Genomic DNA, 17,463 nt, shown 5'->3' on the forward strand with positions numbered 1-17,463 from the left:
GCATTGCTTCCAGAAATGCACAGTTGCTTAAGGAAATGGGTTTTGCTCTGCACCCCCAACCCCCTGCCTTGTTGGTGGACCCAAATGCTAATGGTGAGTGAAGGGGAAAGAAATGGTAGGGTGAGAGAGAGCGTATAGACACTACCTTCTTCTCACCATAAACAGGTGTTTGACAGAAGTAAGAGTGTAAAATGTCACTGAATTATTTTATTAACCAAGTGTTCTTGAAAAGTTATGGGCTCATACTGACATTATTTATTATTAAGGAGATCAGGAAGAATTTGGCAAAGCATGGTTTTCAATACTAACTGAAAAACAAAAACATTTAACACTTAGTTCCTCAGTTGAGTTGAGAATCCTCAGTTGAAGTAAAATTAAAAGTTCATTCCCATCTGACATCAAGCCAATTGGTTAACATAATGAATCTAGCTCCAAAGCAAAGAAAAACTAAAATAATGTGTCTTTAAAATACATTCCAGAGCAGGCAGTGGTGGCTCGGTGGCAGAGTTCTCACCTGCCACACTGGAGACCTGGGTTCGATTCCCGGTGCCTGCCAATGTTAAAAAAAAAATACATTCCAGAAGCTTATTATTGAGTTGAGATTGTAAGTAAATGCTAAAATTCTTGTTGTTATGCTTAACTTGGTCTCCACCATCCCCTATGTTAGCATTTCTCATGGTAAAACCCAAACCACCTGAATCACCTGAGAGATTTGATATAAATGCAGCTTCCTGGAGATTCCTGGAATTCCTGGGAATGAATACTGGGGTTTTACAATCTGAACAATGTATTTCTATGATACATGTGCATTCTCAAGTTTGAGAATCATCATTCCATTCTCTCCTTGACCTAATCATAGAAAAGATTTAAAAAATAATATAGTTCTTCACCAATTTTAGCTTTGTTCCAACCCCACCATAGCCTTTGGCCAAGGAGAGAATGGATATTTAGAAATGTCGCTACATCAATATATATACTTAGAATTGGTCTCTATCGGTATTCTTTTTAGTATAGGAAATAAAAGAGTCCCCAAAGAAAGATCTACATTTGACTTCTGAGTCTTCTCGTGATTCTTATCTATAGTTTTGAGATATAGTGGATGGTCAGTCAATACTTGTCCAATTTATAAGTTAATCAACACAGACACTTTCCCATTTGCAACAATTCACAAAGTGCATTGATCATAAAGCAGATACTATCCTTATGTTTCCTAGAATAACTGTATTTATGAAAACTAACAATATGGAAATATCAGGTATCAATAAAGGATGGATTTAGCTCTAAGAATTAAGTTCAATTAAAAAGAGAGAAGGTTTAGTTCTGAAGAGCAATAAAATCACTAACTATGGCATGTAATAATTCCAATAGTAATTGTCAAATTGAGAAAAAAGATTGTAAACATCCATATATTGAGTCCTGCTTTATTTAAGTTGCTTTGCTAGAGATAAAAGGGAAAATGTCTCCATATCATAGAGCAAGACTTTTGAGGACTTTGTGAGAGGGAAACAAAATACACAATTATAAAGAAGCCTGTATAATAGATGTGGTTCAGAAAAAGTAATGTAATGTCAATATAAAGACCTAATCCTAAATTGAGTAGTAAAGAAAGGCTCCAACAAGTAGGATTTGCAAGATTTTCTACACACAGAAGAGTGGAATGGAATTTTGAGGCAGGAGAAAAACAAAAGCAAGAGTGAAATTTTAAGATCAGTGGAAGAGGGGACTCAGATGTGAGGACCCACAGGCAGGTAATAATTATGTATCAAGCTGGTCTTAGCTGCAAACAATGGAAAACTTTATTAAAAGGGATTTAACCGAGGAGGTCACTTATTGTCTTTCATCACAGTTTGTTCAGAGATGGAATAGTATCAGGGTTTGTTAGTTCGGCACCTCAGGTATCACATCTCTCCATTTTCTGCTCTGCCTTTATCAGCATGCTGGTTACTTCTAGCCTAGCTCCTGCAGTTGTCCCAAAATTGCTGCTGATATACCAGGTTTTACATATTTGGACAAAAGTATCTATAAACAGAAAAGGGGAACTTATTTGCCTGAGTTTCTTTGATTAATAAAAACTCTTCCATATGTTACTCAGAATTTGATTCCATTTACATTTCCAACAAAATTATTAGTAGGGAGAATTAGCAATAGTAAGTCGGGTTAGACTAGTTGAGACTCAATTGGTGAGGGATATAGTCTCCCCTGAAGAACAAGACCATGAGATACCTGAAACTAATTTAAAGTTCTGGGAGCAAAGGCCAAAGTTCAGGGATGGGGTGACTCTTTGATAAGCAACCTGTAATCTCTACTATAGAGATTAGTGTATATATTAAGTTGTTATTGCTGAGCTGTAGATATTGAGTCATTAAAATGTAATAACCCTAGGGCGGGCCACGGTGGCTCAGCAGGCAAGAATGCTCGCCTGCCACGTCAGAGGACCCGGGTTCGATTCCCGGTGCCTGCCCATGTTAAAAAAAAAAAAAAAAAAAAAAGTAATAACCCTATAACAACACTCTAACAAGAAATTGAGGGATGTTTTATAGTGTAAATGACATGAAACAAGATTTTGCCCATAATTAAGGTAGTTTCAGCAATTCTTACACTTCCCTGACAGAATTGAGAGCCACAGTTACAGATATAATCATCACTGGAGTGACAGAAAAGTGAGTCAAAATGTCAAATGCCCATTTTTCATTGTAAAAAATCATCATGATGCATTTTCTCTATTTATATTTAAAATATCACTTTTTCAATAACTGTGTCCAAGAAAAAGATTTGCAAAGCCAATTATGTAAACATATACGAAATCATTAAAGACTTCAGTTGTGCGATTTCCTGTGTGTATGTGTGTGAGAGAAAGAGAGAAGGAGAGAATGAGAGACAGAGGGAGATTAGAACTTAATCTTGCCAAATTTCATCCTATGATCCTGAGATGTGAGACTTGAGTCTACCGTTCCTTCCTCTTTCCCGGAGTCTCCTTTCTTGACTGACTTTCCTTGGGGAGCTCAGGGTGTAAACCCCCCCCCCCCACACACACACACAGACATAAACCAAATATACTTTATTGCTATTTCCTTTCTTTCCTTCTGTCTTTTTCTTCTTTTTAAAGTTTTCTTTTTAATAACAGTCCAGTGTAGCCCAAGCTGAGTATATCATCTGGTGCCCGTAAACACAATCATGCCAACACATAAATAAAATAAAATGCAGTTCCTTTGTGAGAAGTAAAACTGCTTGTATTTGGGGCTATTGAGAGACTCTATCATCTGTCTTCAAAACTGCACTGAAATACAGGCGTGAATGAAGGTTTTTTTTTAAGAATGAGAAATTGATCTTGTACATTACACCCTCTTAGGGTGTGATTATGCTGTCTTATACTTTGAGCTGCTTGCATCACATCAGTGTTGCTGGAAGTCCCTTAGGATTGCCAGTATAGGCTTTACCTCATCAGGGAGTCAGTCCCTGAGGAAATAAGGACTTAACTATTAAGTCTTAACTATTAAGCAGCAGGGCTGGGACCTGAGAGAAAATTAGTCTCCATTTCAGACTCCTTTACAAAATTGCACTGTGTCAAGTTAATATTTGTATTTAGTGCTTGGAAATATTTATAATCAGGATGGGCTTCAACATTTCAAAGAGACATTATGTAAAAATAACAAATTAGCAATGGTTTAACCTTTTGATAATCAAACAAATAAAAAAAAATATTGGTAACAGTGAAGATTTTCAGATACCAGGTCTTTGATGTAGAAGTATACCAGGGCTGTCGGTGGATGACACTAATAATATTTGAAGAACTGCACACATGTGTCCTGGTTATCATTATCAGATGACTGTGGTGAAATCTGTTGATCAAAATGAAGCATTTTCAGAAATTATAAGACTATGAAATCTGGAGCTTAAACTCACATTTTATTTCCAGATGAGCAGCATGTTTTCTATAACTTTCAGACTAGATCACAATATTAAATTCTCAAATTCCTCTTATTTTGAAAGATTCTCAAGTTTTTATCTTTGAATATTTCCAGACATCCAATGACACCTTTGAAATCCCCCTCATGTTGACGGGAAATGTAGTGTTAAGGAAGAGGCTCAACTATGAAGATAAGACTCGCTACTTTGTCATCATCCAAGCTAATGTGAGTATTCAGTTCCTCCTACATTTCTCCATGTAGTCCATGAGTTTATGGACTAAAAACGTCCAAAATGCAGTGAAGGCCTTCTGAATGCTCCACATAATTTACAGCCTAAGCCTACCATTGGGGCAATTTACTTTTTATCCTCTTATATTCTTCTAGATAGAGGATGGGAGGGGGCGGGATAGGCAGATTGTTTCATTCTCTGTACTTCTCAGTCTCTGAGACCCTCATTTGCATTGTCTGCTCTCCAGTCATGTGTTTTTAGTCCAGACTAAAGTATTTTTTAAAACACGATCCACGAAACTACTGCAAAAAAATCAAGTTGGGAGCTTATTAAAAATGCAAATTCCAGAATCCATCCTCAAACCCTCTGAATAAGAATCTTAGAGGATGGAATCTGCATTTTATTTAGCTCACAAGGGACTCTAAATTACACCAAAGAAAAATTGGTAAGTCTTCTTCCTCAAGGCTATCACTTATTGAGTATTTGCTCACTAGATATCGGCTACTATGTCAACAGTATTAATAGTAGTCGTAATTTAATAAAATACATAGAATTAAATGGCCCAAGGTTGGTCTGACAGGTCAAGGGTATCACCAAGAACTTGATTCCTTCAATGCTCATGCTACGTCCTTTTCTGAGATTTGGCTGGTTTCCCATTGCTTTTTCTGCTATATGCTTGCTGTATACCACACCCTAATGGCTCACAATGGTATTTCAAGCATGAGTGTGGGTATGTGGAAAGGATTCCTTTTATGCTTGCTAATCTTCTTTTTAAACCAGAGGAAATTTTTTTCCCAGGGTCTTCTCCAATCTCTCTCCCTCTTACAGAAATGGACCACCTGTGAGTATAGCAGAGAGGAGGGCCGAAGAAGCTTGTATGTGGCAAAAGAGAATAAGATACTCATCTCCAGAATATACCAATTATAGGTCATGGTCTGGAGCTGGGGACATTGACAACTTGGAAGAAAACAACAAAAAAAAGGTCTTTTAGAAAGGAAGAAAGAGAGTAGCACTTGAGCAGAAAACCAGTAGGGCCAGCAACAAGTAATATTGTCATTAAACCATTCTTATTAAAGAAATTGAAATTTAGAAGTTATGTGCTTAAGGGCCTATAGAGCTAAGTTCTGGAAAGAGACTCTAAAGCAAGCCTGTGTCCCTAATGCCCCCTGAGCATTCTAATCTACTCATATAGCTGAACAGAAAGTTAGGAGGGCAGGTGAAAGGAAAACATCCATGAGCTGCTGTGCATAAGTTTATATGCAGCCAGGTATCATTAAATTGCCTCTTTTTTTGCCTCTATTAATAACTTTTCACCTTAAAAAGTATGTGTATTTATACATATGTAGTTAGAGAAAAATAAATACCTAATTTTTGAAGCAACACTTCTAGACTTTCATTCACCAATCTTTAGTTTCCTTTTGTTGTTCAGTTTAGAGTGGCTTGTCTTGGTACCAAGTGGCTGAAACTAGAATGAAAACTGGGTATGGGGAAAAGGAAAGTCTATTGGAGAGAGCCACTCAGGCTCCTCAATAGTGCAGCAATTTTTTTTTTCCTATTTAGGGGAAGATATGCAGTATGATTTCTATCCTCAGCCTCAGAATCACTAATATAATTTTCCAGAAAATTTAGATTGCTGTAGAGTACAGCTGAAAGAAAACAGTAATCTCTATTCTACTAATTTAAATGAGCATTTATTTTCAAGAAATGAAAGCTAAAAGGAATCTTCTGACTTGCTGTTTAATTTAAAAATGTTTATAAAGAAATCTGGAGCAGTTTGTATCCAATTTAGTTAAATTACTCACAACTGAGGAAGGGGTGATGCATTTTAAGCTTTTAAGGGTAAGTTCATAAAGAGAAAGTATATAAATTAATCATTGAAATCAAGGAATGGAATTGGAGAGAAGTTGCAAAAGGGTTTTGATTCATCTGCAATATAGGTTTTTAAAATTAAGTTTAAATAATACTCTACCAAATATATGGAATATTTAGTAATTCTGGGAGATTGTAATGCCTTTATGTACTGTTAAAGTTTTCAGGACTATATAATTTGTAATAGCAGTTTAATTTATCAAAACAAGGACACTTCACAGCTTATTCAACTCTATCCCCATTGATTGACATTTGGATTGTTTCTAGATTTTTTTGACACTAAATTGATATTATCCTCATGTCTCTGATGAGAGGCAGTGAATGTATTATAGTAGTAACTGCATAGACTCTGGAACCAGACTGCTTGGATTCAAATACCAATTTTGCCATTGACCAGTTGTGTGAGTTTGGGCATATTCTGTATGTCAGCATCTCTAGCTAGTAAAATGGAGATACTAACAGAACATATCACAGAGGGTTCTTGAGATGAGCAAGTTAATAAAAAAAGTGCTTAGAATAATGATATTATTACAGTATTACATAAACCACTTAAGTACTGATATTTTATTTTTTAATTGATAATTTAAAATGGAATTATTATGGGAAGGTTATATCTGGTGTGTATACATGTGTATAGTTATCCCTTCCACATCGCAGCTTTCCCTATCGTGGTTTTGCTATATTGCAGGTTGGCATAAGAAATTACATGTAAATTTGGGGGAGTTTTGCAGAATCCATAGATGCTACCAAAGGCCAGTAGAAAAAGTTAAGAAACTCAGAAATGCCTAAAATCTATGTATAGTATATATGTATAGTATAATAGCAACACATTTTATCTTTTAATACCATAAATATACACAATTTTTTTAATTAAAATAAGTAAAAAGTTAAAGTTTACCAAAAGAGCACAAAAGCCAACAGCTGACACACAAGGCCTAGAAATGTGGAAATAATCTTAAAATGCATAAAATGTTTGTACTGTTTTGTATGATTGTAGCTGTACAGTATATATTTTACTCTTTAATGACAATGAACAGCTGCAGAATTTTTTTTTCTTAAAATTAAATTTGTAGTAGAAGAACTGTGGTTCTAGCCCTGGTTTGGGGATTCCAAGTGTGTTTATGGCATTTCTTCTCTTGGCATTTTGCCGTAATATGGCAATGATCTTTGCATCTCAGATTTCTCTATCTTGTGTTAAAATGCCATAAGCTCTATTCAAATTATGGGTCCCAAGCATAGAGCTCCTAGAAAAGTGCTCCCAAGAAACAGAGGAAAGTTGTGAACTTAAAGGAAAAAGGAGAATTGTTAAATATTGTTAGATAGCTTCCTTCAGGCAAAATGGCTGCTGTGGTTGGCCCCCATTACAGTGTTGATGAATCAACTGTAAAGCATATCAAGAAAAGACAGAAGGAAATCTGTGAAGCCTTTATTATAGCTACAACAACTGCAAAGCATTTGCATAAACCACGAGATCTGCATCTCTCTCTCCTAGAGAGTGCAACATTCTCCTGTGTGCAGGATTATTGCAAAAAATGCATTCCAGTAGACAGTAGCACCATATGAGAAAAGGCTAAAGTCCTAATAAGATTCCCTAAAGGAAAATGAAGGTGAAGGGTCTACCCCTATGGATTTTCAGGCCAGCAAAGGATGGTTTGACGATTTTTAAAAATATTTCATTTATGCAATGTAAAAATAATAGGAGAGGCAGCACCTGCTGATCAAGAGGAAGCTGGAGAGTTTCCTGAAACCCTGCAAAAACCAAAGAGAAAGGCTGCAAACCAGAACAAATATTCAATGCTGACAAAATTGCCCTATACTGGGAAAAAAGATGCCTCAGAGGACATACATCAGCCAAGAACAGAAGGGAGCCCCAGATTTTAAAGCCACAAGGGATAGGGTAAACTGTTCTTTTATACCAATGCCATAGGGTTCATAATAAAGACAGCCCTGATAAATAAAGCTGCCAAACCTCGAGCTTGGAAAGGAAAAGACAAATACCTGCTGCCTATCTTCTGGATGTTCAATAAGAAAGCATGGACGACCAAAGCACTTTTCCTCGACTGGTTCTATCAGTGTTTTGTGCTGGAGGTTAGAAAATACCTTACCTAGTAGTGACTACCAGTAGGGAATTCGAGAAGTTATATTTTTTGAAGTGTCTTTTATTTATAAATGCAATGTGTTCAATGCTACTCTCCTCAAATTTGTTTGAGAGTAAAAAAAATTCCTGTCTATTTTGTATATTTTCAAATTTATTTTTCATAGAGTATTTTTATTTAACATTGACCTACATATAGTCTATGACCAAATGCTTAAGCCAAATTTTTCAAAAAGTTACTGTAAAAACCCCCTAAGAGAAAAAGGAAAAATTTAGACTTCTTCTCTGGTATGAAGGGAGGAACAAAAACTTTTACATGGATTTTCCAGATCACGAGGGTGCCAAGTCCATAATCCCCATGATGTGGAAGGAATAACTGAATATATATACACACAAGTACATATTATGTATATCTTAGGAGATAGTGCTATAATATTTTTCAAAGTGTTACAGTACATCACATTCCCACCAGTGACTAAGAAGACTGCCCATTTACTCTGCATTTAAGATACAGTATTTACTTAAAATGATGGCTTGTTGGAGGTGAGAAGATAGCTTATACCTGCTTGGGAGGGCCAAGCATGGGTATATTTTTCCATGATTGAGTTCAGTGGCCTCATATATGTGCTCATGGTGGGAGTATTTACACTATGGGAAGTGGTAAATGCTACAACTCAGTTCTCTTGACCTCATTTACCACTTCTTATATACCACCTTCTATATTAGTATAGTTTACATGTTTTTATAAGAAAATGGTAGAGTGATATCCATATCTCTAAGTATCTTTCTAGTTGTTCTTTTATATCCTTTGTTTTTTATTATTGTATTGGTGGTATATAAACCAATGTATAGTGTAAAGCATGTACATTAAAGACTTGCATATTTTCTTGCATTTATAAAGAATGTTGAAACATAAGCAATTCAATTTTGACTTTAAAATAGATGGTATCTAAGAAACGAATTAGATGTTTAAGTTTAATTTATTGAACGTTATTCAACTTTGACCTGGCTTTACTTGTTGTACAACTATTTGAATGATTTGCAAAGGGAACTCTTAAACTTCATGCAATTAGGGAGATTTCTTTTTATCAGTGTGAACATTTATGTTTCTTAATTAGGTTGGGAGAGTTTTGACCCATATTAGAAAACCTGCCAATTGATTTTGTTTGTTTATTTGTTTTTGTTTTCGAATATTTGCAACATTATTGCTCACACTGATTATTTGGAATGTAGCTACACATAGAGGAAAAACTAATTTTTTAAAATAGATAGGGGAAAAACCTAGAAAAGGAAGTTCAGAGAAGTAAAAACATCAATGAATTTTCCTTTTGTTGACATTTCCAAAACGTCTTACTACCAACTCCCATTTTGCTTGTAACCCTAAATTTTAGAAAGATCAAACTTGCCTTGTTTTAAGTAAATTTTCTTCAAAGCCAACTGTCTTTTTTATTAGTGTGATTCTGAAATAATACTAAGGGCTACTGGGTGCTCAACTAATTATATGTCAGAAAGGAAAAGTTTCCATTTATATGGAATCATAGTAAGAATAACTTCTGAATTACCTTATCATAAACAAGACTATTTTATATTTTCTCAATTATCAAAAAATTAGAGAAGGGGCACTAGCTATCTTTTATCACAAGATATTGTATTGTTTAAAAAAATACAATATTAGATCTTTTCTAACTCTGTCTTTTCTCCTTGCCATGAATATTCAAGCAAAGTATGTAAACACTGCAAATATAATGGATTGGACATGCAAAAAACTTTCTATATTCTGAGGTTTCATCTTCTGTAAATAACTTTTCAGAAATAACCTCTACCTTCACCTCCTCTCATGTCTCCTTCCCAGTTTTATGTAGAATAAGTGCTAATTTTACCCCCTTTGCTTTTAGCTTTGCCATTTCCTTGGGCATTTTCTAGGGAGTAGGAGTGGAATGGACAGATGGTTATTGGTAGTTTAAGGAAACAAAATGTACAAGATGTTTGGGGAGCAATAAAGTATGATCTTGTCAAGATGTAAAAAATGAGACTTTTCCATTTCTTGGTATGCAAAAGTAAATAAGGAGAAGTAGGTAAATATCCCAAACAGAAAGATGCTTCTAAAAAATAAACCAAAAAATGCCCCACTTCTAAGTTATTTAGACTAAGGCAATTTTGTTGATGTTACTTTGTGCTTAAACAGAGAAAAATAATAGAATCAGGTCACTAGGATTTAAAAAAAATTCAGTCAGTGATAGTCGGTCTACGGTTAATGAACAAAAGCAAGCAGACGCTTCTGTGGTCTTAGGTACCTGATTTAAGGTCAAAAGACTCAGAGCAACTCTAATTATGTTACAATAGTCCTTTTAGTTTTTCCTTTCTCTGCTACAAATACCTGGTAGAGCAATAGAATAGTATTTAGTTCATGTTTCTATGTCTGGTAGCTGCTTTCAGCCCTTTTGTTGAAGTACAAACTATATGAATACTGAATATGTAAATGTTTGAAGTCCCTTCACTCCAAAGCTCATATGACATTTCTTCAACAATAAATCAGAACATCAGCATGTCTGCTCATATTCGTGTTTAAATCTTGTTTCATGTAATTTCAGGTTACTTGTTAGTCTACATCTTTCTAGCTTCTACTCCACACAATCAGTGCTTACTTAACACACAGCTACGCAAGGAGGAGGTATTAAATAAATTAGGATTTAGTGTTTGTCACTAGTTTGATCAAAGCATAATTGCAAATTAAATTATTTTACTGCACGGAAGCTTTTCATTTGGGATGAAGGAATTGAAGTTTCACATATCTAACAGAGGTGTTTTATTGCCTTAACATCATCACAGTTGGATTATTTGCAATTTTATAAAAATGTCCCTTGTAAATGAAATGGATTGTGATAATGAATTAATTATCTCTTAGCTGTTTCCAAAGAGTAACTTCTATTTGATGTTCTGCAAGGAGCTTATCTTTTTTTTGAAAATAGAAGTCACTACCTTTTTGTAATGTCTTAATGAAAACTCTACCTATTTAGTAAACAATTCATCCCAAAACACTTGTGTACCTTTGATATGCCAGGCAGCATGTTGCAATATGGCCCAGAAGTGTTGCCCATGGTGGTGCCACCATATGGGGCCATAGAATTGTAGACTTTAACTGAAGATGTTAAGGATTCAAGGATCCCGTGAATATTATATCCCTGCTGGGGCACTGACAGAATGCTCCACCTGGATCAACTCCCTTACTCTGATGACTATTCCCTAATGCTTTTTTGATTTTGTGTTGAAGATGCGTTTATAGTTTTAAATTCCTATATGTCAGCTTTCATGCATGAATATGCTTTGTATTACCCATAATAACTTTCTGCATATTCATACTGAAAATTGTTATTAAATAAAAAATGATTTTTATTTACCATGGAAGTTGAAGCTTTAATTTTGCTAAATGATTAATGTTAGGAAATATAAATGAGATATAAAATAATAATGTGTGTTTAAAAAATACAAAACTAGGGTGCTATATGGGAACTCTGTGATTTATATATTTTATGCATGCTGTATCTGTCAACCTACAACTTCTCTAGCAAAAAATTATTAATAAAAGTAAACGTCAAACTTGGATAACTTTTTTAAAAAGATATTTATGCCTTCTAATTATAGTCATCTTCTCTGTAAGTTAATGAAATTTGATCTTCTTTAATAAAAGGAGAGAAGAGAAATGGGTGTAGGAATGGAAGGGAGAAAAGAAGAAACATTTTCTTGGTCACCTTTCATATGTATTGGATTTTTACATAGAAATGAATGAAAAGCCAAACAATGAAATTAGTAAAATGTTTGTACAAATAATTGTTACATTTATACCACTCACAATTTACAATGCTATATATCTTTTATCCAGAAACATCTTTGATAGTATCATTTTACTAGAACAAAAGGTTTTTCTTTTTGTTTTTTGGCTTCGCTTTTCATCTCAATTGCCGGGAGCTTTCATTTAGAAAAATGTTTAAGAACAAATCTGGTTCAGATCTGAAAGAAGATAATCATGAGTTATCAACATATTTCATGGGCTCATATGTTGGGAGTATACATGACACGTAATCCATATTTTCCTTTATGTTATAAAAAGGTGATAAATTACAGGAAATATCCACATGTGTAGAAGCCATGTTGGTAGTTTTCATTGCTACATTTGTGCTCATTGTAGGTTTTCCCATCTTTTCTTCCATATGAAAATTGAAATTTTTTATACCAATAGTTTGTAAGTAGTATTATTCCCCAATATGAGATAAAAGTCAACATTATGGATTTTGGTAAACATATATCCTTTCTTATATACTTATGTTCATTCTGTGGACTAGTGGCAATAATTTAAAACATCACAGAATAGTAAGAGACCTGTTACTGATATACAGAAAAAAAGAGGTTATGATAGGAAGCACTTCACTTTGTCTGTTACACTGATTTAAAAGTGACACATTATACACTGAGTGACATGAAGGTATAGAATACTGCTTCTGAGCTTTCTCAAATTCAGATTAAAAATATGTTTTTATTGATATCAACATATCACATAAAATGTTATTTAATATTTTTCTTAAATTAATGTTAGATTGATTCATTTTTAAAATCATAATTGAATTAAGTAATAATTTTTAAATGGCAAGTTGATGAGATTATTGTTTTGACATTTAAAATAAACCCATATGGGCGGGCCGCGGTGGCTCAGCGGGCAAGAGTGCTTGCCTGCCGTGCCGGAGGACCTCGGTTCGATTCCCGGCCCCAGCCCATGTAAAAAACAAACAAACAAACAAAATATAATAAAACAAGAAAATGTTTAAAGATGTTTCCCTTTCTTCCTCCCTTCCTTCCTTCCATCCTTCCTTCCTTCTCTCTGTCTTTCCTTTCAAAAAAAAAAAAAAAAAAAATAAACCCATATATTAAATTGAAAAATAAATTTTTGTAGACTTAAAACCCATAACATTTAAATTATAATTTTAAAATGTTTATTTGTAAACCATCAAAATTATCTCAAATGTCACTTACTATCCCCACTATACTCTTAACTCTACTAGATAAAATAAACAGAGATGGAAATTTTAATGCAATTTCAAAAGAACACACAAAGTGTCCCTATAGCCCATTCATTTAATCACTTATAATTATCAGAGAATGGTTGTAGAGGTTGATCCTGGTTTATTTATACTTTGAAAAAGTAAACATGTTTGTTTGGACCGTGATTTGACCATAATCTATCTTGTAACAGATTGAAGCATCAAAGAAATATAGAACCGCAAAGTTATTACAGTTCAGATAAGGCTGTACTTGAGAAATTTCACCACTAGACAATCAGCTTTCTGAGAGCTTAAGTTAGAAGCAACTCTTCACAATCTGTCTTGAGCAACCAGAAGAGAAAGAGAATAACTGGAATGCAATATTGCACAAAGCTTAAATGGGAGTTTTAAAAATTGATAACCAAATATCTTATAACTATCACATTGGAAGATATTTTATAAGCAACATAAAATACCAGCTGCTACTATAATTAGTTTTTAGAGTGGTAAAGAACAGAATTTTAAAGAGACAGGAGAATATAAGACTGATTCTTTAAGATAATTGTAAACTACTAGGAAAGTAAAGACATTTCCAAATTCTACTATAATGCTTCTCTTCAGATAAATGTAATAAATATGAATGTCTAATAAAATCACTTCCCACTTTTTAAGTTTAGATTGCGCATGGTGATTACCTTCCCCAAGACATGGAAAATACTAGCAGTCAATGAGAGGGAGGGTTAAGGGGTATGGTATGTGTGAGTTTTTTCTTTTTATTTGTTTTTCTCAATTGATGCACATGTTCTAAGAAATGATCATGGTGATGAATTTACAACTATGTGATGATATTGTGAGTTACTGATTATATGCCAAGAATGAAATGATCTTATGGTAAAAATGTTCATGTTTGTATGTTGTTATGTTTAAAATTTAAAAAATTTAAAAAAAAGAAATGGAAAAAGAGGGGAAAAAAGGAAGAACTTTGATCGAGGTTAACGGCAGTGATAAGTCATGTTGATAATAGGTACTCTTGTTATGTTTTGATGAAAACGGCACTTTTTCTCTGGTCCTCCTCCCTGAATCACATAAGCCCATCCAAATCATGAGAAAAGCACCAGACAAACTCCCATTGTGAGACATTCTGCAAAACAATGGACTAGTACTCAAAAATAGTCAGGGTCATCAAAGATAAGGAAAGTCTAGAAATTGCCATCGCCAGGGAGAGTCTAAGGAGACACGAAGGCCGAATGCAAAGTGATATCCTGGATGGGGTCCTGGAATAGGAAAAGGGCATTAGGAAAAAACTAAGTAAATCTAAACAAGGTGTCAACTTTAGATATCAATGTATCAATATTGGTTCAACAATTGTAACAAATGTACTGTTAACTTAAGATGTTAACAATAGAGGAAATCTGTAAAACTAAAACTGTTACAAAACAAAAAGTTTATTTTAAAAAATCACCCCACTTTGCAGCTATAGATCCTAATAGTTATTTCCTTTCTGCTTCTTATCCAATTTTTTTTTGTCGTTGTTGTTTTCCGGCATGGGCAGGCACCGGGAATCGATCCCCGGTCTCCAGCATGGCAAGCGAGAACTCTGTCACTGCACCACCATCACCCGCCCTACCCAATTTTGATAATAAAAGCATTTCTTTCATTCTCAGAAGCAGCTTTCTCAGTGAAATAGTTAAGCTAAATTTAGTTTTTCTCTTTATAAGCTGCCTCAAAAGAGACTCCATGATCAAAATTCGCAGTGATGCAATAAAATCCTTGGGAAATCTGTTGTTACCTTTCTAATAATATAAAGCATTAGGTAAAATCCTGATTGATAAAAGCTTACCTATCATACCATATTTTTCAAGAAAGTGGAATTTGAGCAAAAACTGATTTCAGTTTAAATCTCAGATTCACCGTTTCCAATCAGTGTTAAAGCCAGTTACTTACATTCTTTAAAAAAAAAAAAAAGAATGTTCCATGACACATATAAAATGTGTCGGCTTAACCAGTGGGACTGTATTGGTTCATGGTTTTGAGACTAGAAGCAGTCCAAAATCTAGTGTTGGCAAGGATTGCTGCCTCCCCAAAGTCTGGCATTCTAGTGCTGGCTTGCCAAGCATCCTTTGGCTTTCTTGGCTTTCCAATCACAGAGATGTCCTCTCTTTCTCTTCAGATCCCTGCTACTTGCTGCTAATTTTTCCTGCTTTTGAAGGACTCCAGTAATCTGAATTAAGGCCCAGCCTCATTCATTTGAGCTACATGTTATATAAATGAGCATCTTCAAGACATCCTGGGTGCAATGCCTTCACGCCCACGGGAATGCAGGCTAAGGTTGAGCTCATGCCTAAATAAGGGTACTTAATTCAACCTACCACAGTGAGCTTTGAAGAAAAATGGACTTCAGTTTAAATTTCATCTTCGCCGCTTTCAAACGGTGCTTGAAATTAGTTTAAGCAGGATACTGAACCTTTATTTCCAGTTTATACGTGTCATAATGTCTATAAAAAATGCTATTTACTTTGTTTTCTCTCGCACAGGACCGCGCACAAAATCTGAATGAACGGCGCACCACCACCACCACGCTGACCGTGGATGTGCTGGATGGAGATGACCTGGGTCCCATGTTTCTCCCTTGTGTCCTGGTGCCAAATACCCGCGATTGTCGCCCACTCACCTATCAAGCCACCATCCCTGAGTTGAGAGCTCCGGTAAATATACTCTTGTGCTTTACCTTTCACTAGGCACTCTGACCCAAGTGAGGTCCTCTTCCATGACTGTGCAGGCCAAACGCGGGAGAATATCAAAGTCGACTAGACGGTTGTTGAATCTAGTTCACTAGATGTCGTGGAAAAAATATTTGTAGCTAAAATTTCTTTACAGAGAGTATAAGTACATTTTTTGTAACGATGCATAATGACATCATTTGCAAAGTAGAAAGCATGTCACAAAGGAATGGTTCCTTTGACATTAATTGCTTTACTTTATTTCTTTCCATCTATAAATCACAGCAGAGTTCACTTGTCAGTGTATTCTGGGAAAATGTAGGTAATAACTCTAGCCTTTTCGTCAATTCATATTTAAACATGCAGTCCTAAATCACAGGGCACACAGGTCAACAGGATACTCTTTTAGTCCCTTAGAGTTCTAAAAAGTTATTGGCAATTATGCCCATTTGGAGGAAGGAGCTAACAAATTCTGAATGCAAAAATCTATCTGTTAAAGACATATTCTAAGGAAGTACAAATGTGAGACATGAATACATATTTTCTATACTTGGTTCTGCATGTTTTTAAAAAAATGCTAATGGACTATAAATTGCTGTCATCTTGGAAGTCTGACCTTGAATCTCCCTACATGATAGATCTGTATACCTAACAATGAAGAATGATAAAGCAAATAGATATCCTGTTGATGTTAAAATGTCCATTTCTGCCTTAAAAATATAAAAAATACTTCTCTTTTAGAGAAGTCAAATCCTGGGGACTAACGATTTGACTAATGCCTTTGCAGCTCCTCCATGAGCATTCCATTCTCTGGGTAACATAACTCATGGTGCCAGAATTTCTTGGAAGATATTTGAATTTTTTTCTCAAAACGTGTGAGAATTGTGATTTGAGTGGGTCCTCAATATAAGATTTTGAGTAATAAATAGGAATTCCTTCTCCTAAATGTAAAGTAAATTATATTGCATTTTACTCACTTCAAAGAGTCCTTGTACTATGTTACGCTATTTCTATCTTCTTTTCTCAGACTAAATCTTAAAAAACAGATTGAGAATCACTTTTGTACCATTTGGTGTAAATGATCACTTGCCTAATTGGCTTGATGAACAAAAAAAGTTGGAGGAAAAAAGAAATGTCATGATATGAATTATAGGCAGAAAATTACATAATTTTTTTACAAAACAGGTAATTTTTTAGGCAAAAGGACTAATGTAGAACTTATCTGAATGAATAGATCTAGATTACCTAAAGTGATGTGATGTATTATTTTTTGATTCCCAGACAGATGACTATTAAATATAAGGAGTATTAAACTTTTTTTTGTAAAGGTTTAATTAAAATCATGGAGAGAAAAATAATATTTTCAGTATTGTTATGTTCCTGTGTAAATACTTGTAGTTTGTTTTCCAAAGAGACCACGGAGAATATATATATTGATACTATAATAATGTCATTCGATGAATCATACCAACGCTGTTTGATAGTACTTGATGCATTGAAGGGAGCAAAGTAAGATAGAGACTGCTGCTTAAGAGGCACAATACATTGACTTTATTTTTTGTAAAGGATCATTTGATTTTTCTCATATCACAGATCCTCCAAACCTGCA

The 17,463-nt window shown here is 34.6% G+C and overlaps 1 protein-coding gene across 1 annotated transcript in view; it reads left to right on the forward strand.

Moving 5' to 3' along the window:
* The window catches only part of PCDH15 (protocadherin related 15), a 1,748,268-nt gene that overhangs the window by 1,216,990 nt on the left and 513,815 nt on the right, over positions 1-17,463 (forward strand). Inside the window, exons 9-10 of the mRNA XM_077125289.1 lie at positions 4,023-4,133; positions 15,669-15,839. Coding sequence (XP_076981404.1) covers positions 4,023-4,133; positions 15,669-15,839 — 282 coding nt within the window. The remainder of the gene's footprint in view (positions 1-4,022; positions 4,134-15,668; positions 15,840-17,463) is intronic.

Source organism: Tamandua tetradactyla, chromosome 13 (genome assembly GCF_023851605.1).
Source record: "Tamandua tetradactyla isolate mTamTet1 chromosome 13, mTamTet1.pri, whole genome shotgun sequence".
Taxonomy (NCBI): Eukaryota; Metazoa; Chordata; class Mammalia; order Pilosa; family Myrmecophagidae; genus Tamandua; species Tamandua tetradactyla.